This window comes from Nothoprocta perdicaria, unplaced genomic scaffold (genome assembly GCF_003342845.1).
Source record: "Nothoprocta perdicaria isolate Ctin4 unplaced genomic scaffold, notPer1 scaffold_79, whole genome shotgun sequence".
Taxonomy (NCBI): Eukaryota; Metazoa; Chordata; class Aves; order Tinamiformes; family Tinamidae; genus Nothoprocta; species Nothoprocta perdicaria.
The window spans coordinates 2,491,775-2,502,426 of record NW_020456076.1 but is presented as its reverse complement, the minus strand read 5'-3'; the positions used below and the strand labels follow the sequence as shown (position 1 = coordinate 2,502,426).

General features: G+C 37.3%; 1 protein-coding gene across 1 annotated transcript in view; it reads right to left on the bottom strand.

Annotated features, from left to right (window-relative positions):
- Positions 1-637: 637 nt before the first annotated feature.
- Positions 638-10,652, bottom strand: part of TSPAN12 (tetraspanin 12) — a 46,824-nt gene continuing 36,809 nt past the window's right edge. Inside the window, exons 6-7 of the mRNA XM_026051677.1 lie at positions 9,689-9,832; positions 638-1,895 (exon numbers count right to left, since the gene is read on the bottom strand). Of these exons, the coding sequence (XP_025907462.1) occupies positions 1,590-1,895; positions 9,689-9,832 (450 nt within the window). The 3' untranslated portion in view covers positions 638-1,589. The remainder of the gene's footprint in view (positions 1,896-9,688; positions 9,833-10,652) is intronic.

Below are 10,652 nucleotides of genomic sequence, written 5' to 3'. Positions count from 1 at the left end.
AATAGTACCTGTGAAATAATTACACCCACACGGAGATTGCTAAAAGAAACAAACAAAAGCCCACACAGTTGAAGAACTGAATTTCATGATTCTTTGTCAACTTTCTTAGAAGTAATAGAAAAGAAACTGAAATTTGCGACTCATTTCTCCATGACAAATGACAAGTCTGGAGCGGAATAGGTAAAAACATGTCAAATTAACTCACATTAAGAGGAGTTCCCTGCTTCCACCCAAAGCATTCACATTTTTACAATGATCTTTACAATAAAAAAAGCCATTATGGAATTTAAGACAATAGTAATTTTATTGTCTACCAAATCACGCCTTGCTGCTTTTTCCTTTTACAAATTCCAAAACAAGTGGAAAGTATTTTTAAAATGCAACAGTATGTAAAAACTCTTTTGACAGAAAATACTGTACTCAGTGGAGCAAATACATATTTCAAGAGGGTGGCCACTGTAAAAATAATCCTATGAAATAAACCTTGTTCATAAAAATACAGTAAAATGCACATTTCCCACCTCAATAAATATATCTTAATGCTGCTTCCATGTGACATTTTAAGTCATTGAAGATCTCTTACTGAAGAATGAACCAAAGTGTAATTTCTCTTTCTGTACTTTTACAGTTACTACAATAGCAACCAGAACAACAAGAATTTTTCTTGCAGTTTTTTGTTAGTATTTTGAGGGGAAACATGGATAGAAAAATGGATATATCTGCAAAAACATGCTACTCCCTATACTGATACCCAGTTTGGAAAGAATGCTTTTTATTTCTTTAATAACAACAAATAGTCCACAGAACAAACTGTTTCAGAGAAGAATTTTCTACAACTACTCAGAAAATCAGTCTATTGTCCAGAGTCAGTTTTGGTTTTAATCTGTTTAATAAATTTAAACTTAAGAATTAAACAGTTATGTTAGATAAAAATAGAAGTTTTAGAACATCTTCAACAACAATAGCTAAGATAAGGATTTTGTTAGAAAAAGAATCTTGCTTTTTTAAAAACAAATCTTGCAATTTTTAAATCCAAGTATTTACTTGAATTGTAGTTCTGCTATCCATGCACACACAAAACACACATTTATCTACATGTAGATCCCTGATTATTTTAAGACATTTTCCAAATGGCTTAGTAAAAATGTAAAAGTCTATTTCAGCTGAAGTCAGATTCCAAGTTTGGCCAAAGCCCAGTCATTTCTTTGGAAGACAAGTCTCTCACTTCCTTTTCAGTGGTACTTCGGAGTAGGTCATTAGCTCTGTCCATCTACCTGCGGATACATGGGTACTTTGCACATCACACACCTTGTAAAAATAAGTTAAACACTACCATGCCCAGTGAATTAATGCCTTCTGAAAACATAGAGCCACCCCTGCTTCACGGTTGTCCAAAGAGACCAAATAACAGACATTTTTGCTTGTCTGTCTTTCTCGTCTGCTCTTTTCTCTCTAGCCATTTTCTGAAGCACAGGAAGACCGGTATACTCAATGTGCTGGATGGAACAGAATAAAAACACCACCAAAAAAGGGGGAAAAAAAAGAGGGAGATTAAAACCCTTTGCAACTCCTTTGACCCCCTGAATCACCTATAGCTCTTCCATTTCAAAGTGTGTATTAAAGCTGTTTGCCATGGATGTATGCTCAAAGATCCGCGTTAGGCTTGGTTTCAGCAGCTCCACCGAATGACATGAGAGGTGTTGCGCAGTGTCACTCTTCAGGGACATGATCTGGTCTGCCCCAGGATCCCTTCTGTCATAGTACAGAGCCCACAGCAAGGTAATAGTGAGGATCATGGCCAGAATCTGTGTTACTCCAATGGAGATCCCCAGAAACCGCAGCACTTGCAATTGCTTTGTCCCCCTCAGAAAAGTGTACATTTTTTTACCGCAGCCCTATAAAGCAAAAGAGAAAAGAAATATATTTAGTCAACATTACTTGACTTGATGAGTTCCCAAAATTTAGCTCATCCTATCTAGTATCAGCACCTCAAGATTTCTCTCTTGTGCCCTTCAAACAATATTTTGCATTTTTTTTGCCTACTTCTTTTTCACTGTCATCCCAAAATCAATGTAATCCTAAAATTAGTTCACACACTTAAAAAAACCCTGCATATAACAAGATCCAACAGATTTATGGTATACCATTCTATTCAAGTTTTTTCAGAGTTAATATGAGTTCTTATCACCTTCACTGATTTTTAAACTCAACTATTTGGCCAAGATTTAAAAAGGCTTTAAATCCTCTTAATCATCTTATTTATTTCTTTAAATTGCAGATCTTTAGGTCTATTGATTATTTTAATGTGTAGTGTTTTTCTTCTAAAAAGAAAACCGCAATCTTAAGTTAAAACAATATTTTAAGAAAAATCTATAGACCTGTATAACCTCATAATGTTTCTTTGCAACTTTTCTTTGTTAGTGTTTTATCTAGGCTCATGATATGCTAGTTTTATTATTTCAGCAGAAAGTCCCAATGGAGTAGAAAAATCACTACATCCCAGACAGTGTGAGCATGGAATACTTGTTAATGAAGGGCTCCTGACAGATTTCCAGAATGCAAAGGATATGAACATTTTTTTCTTTAATGAATTTTTCTTCAGTAAAAAGCAGGAAGAACACCATACCAAAGTAGCATCATTCCTTTTACTGGGAGCATCTCCTCAGTAAAAATACACATTCATTTACAACTGACACACTGAAAGCATTCCCCAGCTATTCCAACACCATACCCCTAAAATAGACCAAATTCATTTGTGCTCTAAATGTAGAAATTTCTGGTGCTTTTTTTGCAATAGCTTTCCATCCAGAACCATTTTTATCTTGCATCTTGTGCGGCACTAAGAAACTTAATGCCATTGCACAGTAATTTCTCAATGTCTTTGAAAAGTTTTATGGCTATTTGTTTTAGAGAAAAGAAAAAAAATGAATCCAAGTCTTTGTGACTGGGAGGCAACAAGGAAACCAGTATTATGGAAAAGTACAGGAAACGTCCCTGTTTAAAAAATAACTTAGTTAAAAGGAATTTGACACTTTTTGCCCCTTCTGCACAGCACCACAGGCTACTGCAGTGGCACCAAGGAACCACTTCCACCGCAGTGGAAATTCTCCACGGTCAGGTCACAGCTCTGATGTGACAGAAGTACCAAAACTCTAGGTATGGCAGTTTGAAAATATCCCATTGAAAAATCCTGCCCCTTGCCACTGCCTACCGGTTTCACTCAACTCTGTGCCCATTTCCTTTCCCTGCATTTACACCAGGAGAATGTTGAGATACGGAACTTGAAAAATCAGATCACTGGATTTTTGCCTTATTTTGTTTCACTAACCCTTGTGAGAGTAGCTGTAACTAGATGCCTGCCTTGAGTTCTGCACAAACCTAAGTAGGGGGCTTGGCTCTGTTCCAGAGGGGTTACAATCCATATACTGTATTTGGAAGATGCTCACATACATCATCTCTCCCAACCATAGTGCAGGTGCAAATCCTGAGTAATTACTCTCACGTGAAAATGTCTGGTGAATACAAAGTATGCTTCATTTCTAAAAATGGAAATTTAGAAAGAGTGGTTGCTCTTTGACTACTCAGCACTTTCCGAACTATCAGTAGATGGCTCCACAGTTTGCCCATGCGGCCAACTAGTTACTGCACAAGGCACTCAGGAAAGCTCCCAAGTCCTTTTAAAGCAGGGAGGATCCACAAAAAGACACTGTCTCTGGAAACCTTGGGACAACAGAGCCAGCAGAAACTATACTGCTTGTTGCTCGTATGTGCCATCCTTCAGTCTTGAATGAATAAAGCTTTGAGAAGTGGACCTTCAAGCTCCTTTACAAATGCTTATTCCCCATTCTAAACTTTACAGGACAGAAATTAAAGGTACATGTAGCCACCAATGAAAAATTCTGATCAATAATCTGGATGGGAAAATGATAAGGATTACAAATAGGCATCAGTCTTGGCTTCAGATATCAGGAACCCATCAAGAAGGGCATTACTTTTCAAATGTCATTTCCACGCTTCCTTACTACGTATTTTTTACAGCCTTTTAATGACAAGTAAGTAGTTGATCAAAGTAACAGAATCACTGAATCAGAGAATGACAGAATGTTCAAGGTTGGAAGGGACCTCTAGAGATCATCTAGTCCAACCTCCTGCTCCAGCAGGGACACCCAGAGCACGGGGCACAGGGTGGCATCCAGGCGGGTTCTGAAGACCTCCAGAGAAGGAGACTCCACAACCTCCCTGGGCAGCCTGTTCCAGGGCTCTGTCACCCTCACAGGAAAGAAGTTCCTCCTCACCTGGAGATGGAACTGCCTATGTTTCAGCTTGCACCTATTTCCCCTTGTCCTGTCACTGGAAGTCAGCACATATTTCAAACACAGTAAAATTCCCAGTAGTCAACATTGTTTCAAATGAAAGTCCTAAATGTATTTAATGAAAGGTCTGATTCTTGCCTTGCACACAGTATTCTCACTTACATCAACAGATTCTCATTTAGGATCTAAACAAAATTAATGTACTATATAATGACTGCATAAGTTGAAGGACCTCAATGTCTTCGTAGTGTTCATCGTATCAGTGTGTGATTCTTTAGGTATTAACACAGTTTACCCAGAAAATAAGATCCAAATTTTGATTTTTTGAAATCTGAAAACCAAAACATTGCAGCAAAACCTATTTAACTAAACTTGATGAGGAATAAAAATTATCTTGTTGGCATCTATTTTTTTTCTTGAACTAAAAGATGTTGTTGCAATAAAACTGCTTTCCAAATTTCCTTTTAATTATAGAGAAACTGCCTGCTTTTAATACTTTTGATAACTTTAAGAGATTAAGGTACATGCTGGTCACAATTTAGAAATGTTTAACCACAGCAGTATTCAAATTCAGTTCATTTGTTGCCTAGAGGAAACATCCATTAACAGAGAGCTATAACATTAATGTCTACATCTCCTGTAGTTCAGACACATAACTAAGACAAATTATGCCTCATCTGTATAGACTGCCTCCCTCCACTTAATGATGTTCTTACAGTTCTACTCTAATGCACATTCAAAATCAACTCCAAAAATGAGAAATATCCAACCATGCCTGTTATTCTCACATTCATACATTTTATTTCTGCTCATACAACACATTTGTGGTTGGTAGTCTGCAATTAAAGAGTGTATAAATATATGCTCTTGTAGGATCGTATCTTAAATTAGGCACTCTTCAAAAAGAAAAGAACACATAAACACTATCAACAGATCTGATCCTTATGTATACTTAAAATTATATTAGAAAACAACAGAAAAGGATATTTAAAATTCAATTCTGATTTTTCTAAAGATGACAACTCCTACCACTTATTTTAATTAGTCTACAGTTCCTTCTTATAGTACTGGCAGAAATAACCTTGTGCTCAGGCCTCATATGTCACATTGGCATCTTATATACCTGTCTCATGACCACTACTTTTCAGAAGCTAATGTATTTCATGAATTGCAAATAAAAGCATTCCTTGAAGATTAATTTTACAAAGCTTGCAAAATCCAGCTAGAGCAAAAAGATTCTTTTCAAATGATACTCTGAGATAGACCTATAAATAACCCACTCCTCTTACAAAAAAAAGTAGTATCTGCAGACAATTATGACTTAGAATATTGAAAGCTCAGAGATTCCGATAGAAAATAACTGCAAACCCACAACAAATCAACTGTGTCAATCTCACCCAACAAACCAAACTTCAGTTTTCTGAAGTACCGGAAAGAACTTTTATAAGTACTAGAGAGGACTTGCGAGGAATTTACATAAGCCAACTTTAGCCTAGCAAGACTAATCTCTTTAGACTCCACTTGAACCGGAGTGACAGACTATGTGTGCTTGTTTTGAAACACTTTCTTAAGATGTTTTGCCTATTTCATTCTCCAAAGCTCAAGTCAGACAGACTAGTTTTGCAAGTTTGTTTAGCATAGTATCCATAAATTTAATATCAAGCATACTGCACAAGTCTGTAAAACAAACTTGTATGCAAGCACCACAGGAAAAAAATGTCAAATGAATATTGTTAAGACCTCCCAGAAACCAACATGGTATTTCTTGGCTAATGAAAGGGTTGCTCTTTGGAATTGATTCTGCACTAAGGAATCAAAAAAATGAATAGGGGTTGAATCCATCTAACATGTTCTCGAACATGGTGGAAGAAGATTTACAGATTAATCTTTCAAGTATCTCTGAGGAAAAACAGATGATAGCTTTTCTATCAAGTGAGCCACTGTAAAGTTTTTTTTTGCTTTACTAAATTATCATCATCTTTGGCTATCAATTTTCTCCAAGTAGAAGCCAATGGAGTCACAAACATGAAGTGGGTAGAGACCTCCTTTCCTGGTATATGGCTATGGAATATAGAAGAGTTAGCAGAAAGAAGATTTATCTGTAGTTTCGTCAAGTCATGTCAGTGAATATTGTTCCCTCTCCTAAGTATGCACCTTACTGAGGTCAAAATAAGGTTTGTATTGAGTGAGAATGGCTTATGTGCTCTTGTCTCCTATATAAGCAGGAGAGATACTTAGGAGAGATGATGACTCTCCTTTAGTTTCCACAAATCTATCCTTCTGCAGGCTCTCTAAGGCAGAGTTGGAGGGTGGTTCATGGCATCACTAGCATGGCATAACCACATATATATATATATATATTTATTTTTACATATATATATATATCGTAGAATCATAGAATGCTTAAGGTTGGAATGGACCTCAGAGGTCATCTAGTCCAACCCCGCTGCTCACGCAGGGTCATCTAGAGCACGTGGCACAGGGCTGCATCCAAGTGGGTTTTAAAGATCTCCAAAGAAGGAGACTGCACAACCTCTCTGGGCAGCCTGTTCCATATGTATACATACATATTATTGTAGGGTAGAACAGTTTCTTCAAATACATGTCAATGCCTGGCAGGTGCTAGGAGTGAGTGTTCTGGCTGTACCGTTCAGAGATGAACAATTCTCTGAGGTGCAACCAGTGCTGCAGGCCCTGCCATCAGGTCAGAGACGCTCTCCAACTACCTGACTGAAAGCAAGCAGCCTGAGCAATGGTTTTTATGACTCCCTACCACAGAGTGGCCTGCTGAGGCACCTGCCTTTTGGCATTTGCCTTCTGCGGTTCTGCTGATGGAATACCACACTGGGGATGGATGCAAGTCCTGCAGATTAAATCATTTCTACTCTATCTAGCAGATTACTCTATGTCAATGACACTACTTCTGCATATTGAACTACAGGGCCAGCTACCTAAATATACTCACAAGCAGCCTATAAGCAAACACTTAGGAGGGCGCAGAAAAGCAAATCTCAGGCTCAGGAAAAAAGACGAAGCATAACATTTGGAAGTATTTTTTTTTAGTACTAGTCTGTGGTAAAAGGAACAGAATCTTCCCCGAGCACCACCTAGGAACACATAAGGACATGGGCATTTTCAGGAATATTTAATAACAAGAACAGTGAATTCTTCAGCTGTATCTTCTGCAAAATGACACCAAGACATGGTTGGAGCAGTCTCCCAAGTAGCTCTGAAGTTGTCAGTCCAATAGAAAAAAAATAAAGTGGGACTGACACATCTCTTGATTTTAGGGCTATTCTACTACAGTGCATAAATATCACTGCTTCCATTCATTCCACTAAGGCAGTAATTTTACGTTCCCAGATTCAGGAACAGTCTGGGGTTTTTTTTTTTTTTTTTCCCCTACCCTACTCGAAATTTCTAAAGCCGTTTGACTTTTCCATTCTGCTAAAAACACAGTCCCACAACAGGGGATCTATTTAGGTCTATCACTCATGATGAGAAAACCACTTGAGCCTCAGGCTACATGTTCTCTTCTTCATCAGCTGAAAATACTGCTCTTAGTATCAATTACATCGGGGGCGGGTGCATGTGCATAAGATTCACGTTTACATGGTTAATCCCTCTTACAGAGCATTCTGTAAGACTGTAAAACTGTAGTTTCTAGAATCCATTCAAAATTCTTAGCATTTCTGATTATTTAAGGAAATTAATATACCTGTGTTTTTTCTTCATATTTTGGGATTACATTTTCAGCTTGACAGATTCAGCTGTTACCATTCGCATGTAAGTTCAGGATCGTGACAAAACATGGACTTAATTCACCTTTAAAACTTTTGCATGAGCCTCACGAGAACTTCTAATACCAAAGAATACATAAAACGTTGTAGAGAGTTTGCTTTGCATGTTTATTTATTTAGAGTTTTAATATTTTCTCAGAGATAAACATAGCAGAACAGTACTTCTTAAAAGCAACTCTAACATACGCCACTATGTTACAAAACTACTTCTGAATATCCTGCACATTTTCTGATCTAGAAACATATCAAAATTTGGAGAAATTCCTAAGATTCAGAAGAAACTTCAAATATTCTACATATTGTTATTCCTTGAAAAACAGTCGATATTACTGTTATTCCTATCAGAATATATTACATTCATCTAGCTTACTTAAGAATAAAAACATAATTTGAATTACACTGTTTTTCTGTTTGTTTTTAACTACAGAAATGCTCTTTCCTGAATTCTACCACACTGGATTCACCAACCATTCAGAGTCTTCACACACTGAGCTGTAGAATTTCACGATGCAAGATCTACTAGATACTAAAAAGAAACCAAAAAGTTCCAAAGGTAACCAGATAAATGTAATGATTTTTTTTTTTTTCAAGGCAAAACCCAAAATATTACATCTTGTTCAGGAATTCCCTGAACTGGAAGAGGACCAAGGTCAAGACATTATCCTGGAAAGTTCCACAGTATATTCCTACCATTTCTGGTAATTTTGGTTATTTTGACCGTTGGTCATTCTGGTACTAAATGCAGAATTAAGGATCTTCAGATGTCTGTCTGCATCAAAATAATAATGGGCTGTAAAATACTGTGCAGACAAAGAAGACTTCAAACAACATTTCCATGGCAATGGTTAAGGGTTTCAGTAGAGAACACAGGTACCTCTACAGCCCTCAGGACCACAGGATAGCAGAATTGCTCTTAGTTTGGTAAGCGTGAGATTGGACATTGTACAAAGCTAAGGTACCTTTTTTAATTAGCTCAAAGTTTAACTTCGGTCTAATCAATATAAAATAATAAATTTGTTGCTTAGGCATTATCTCAGGTGATAGACATATCACTAATAACTTGTCTCACTTCAAGGAGAGATCAAAAGACAAAAAAGACAAATCATGCATCTTCTTACTCTGACCTGAATATTGAGGGACTGTGGCCACTTTAATACCGGCAAGACCACAACATTAGTCAAGTAATGAAAGGGCCACCAAATTCTTAATCCTTGAGATGACACCAGACTTCTGGCTTCAGTTTAGTTACATGAGAACTGGAAAGAGCTCAATTTTCATATTTGCAATTGCAAACATTAAATACCCTCTCTCATCTTTGATTTACTGCAGCCCTTCTGAAAAAAAAAAAAAAAAAAAAAAAGGTATTTCAAGAATCTTTGTCAATACACACTCTCCTAATTTTCAATGTCTACCTTTAGAGGATTTTCTAGTTGGGAACAGGGTGTACAAGAAGGAATGCAATACTTCAGAAAAGCTACCACTGAAGGTCTTCAGTAGTAAAGATGAGTTTTGGAAAATACCTGCCTCGAGAGGACTACACAAAACCTTCAGGAATATCCATACTTTTCTTCTTACCTCCTGATAAAGGTCACTGAGATCCTCATGATGAGCTTGCTTCGAACATCCTGGGAACTCCCGGACACAACAGGAGTCAGGAGGCCAATCCATCTCTGTCATTTCCAGCCAGTCTGTGAAGTATACCACCCCACAACATTTAAACTGCAAAGGAAGGATTAGCCAGGATCAACAATAATGCCATTTCTTCATAAGAGAAGGACAAAAATGGAACACATTTCCAATAAAAACTTCCAGAATATTCAAACAGGACCAAAACCACCCATAAGAACTTCCACACATTCTTCTGCTGGGCCTGGACATAAGAAGTGACTGAAGAAAAAACTGAAGAAATAAGGAATATAGGGTCCACATAGGTACACATCAGAAGTCAACAATACGATCCTATCCTTTGGATCTCTACTGTTCCCTTATACAACGCTTCACAGAAATTGTCCTAACCCGTAATTCTGCATCATTATTTCAATGGACTAATGCATGCTAATCTAATGTGAAAAGACAATAATGAAAAGCTACACATTTCACTACAGAAACTGTCAAGAGAAAATTAAGGTCTTAGTAAGGAGTATTCCTGCAAGGCTGCAATAGACTATGAACAAATGTATTAGAGAGAAATAAATGAGAACAAGAATACAGCAGAGAAGCAGGGAGACGAAAGGAAGGGGAAAAAAAAGTGAGCAAAAAAGAACAGAAACCATAAATCCTGAGGGGGAAAAAAACAAAAGGAAGCTGGAAGAAAAACAGAATATCACAGTAAAATAAATGTTACAACATAGTCAATCATAAATATAGGATTGCACTGGCTGCAAAGCAGATGAGCCATAATTGGCTATAAAACCCACCAAGAGAAACAACCTGTCTTCATTCCTGAAAAGCACACCACGAGATTTAAAGCCAAATGACCACCCTCTCATACGCCTGGCTGCATCTACATCAGAGTGAGCTCAAGCAGCGACATGCTGCT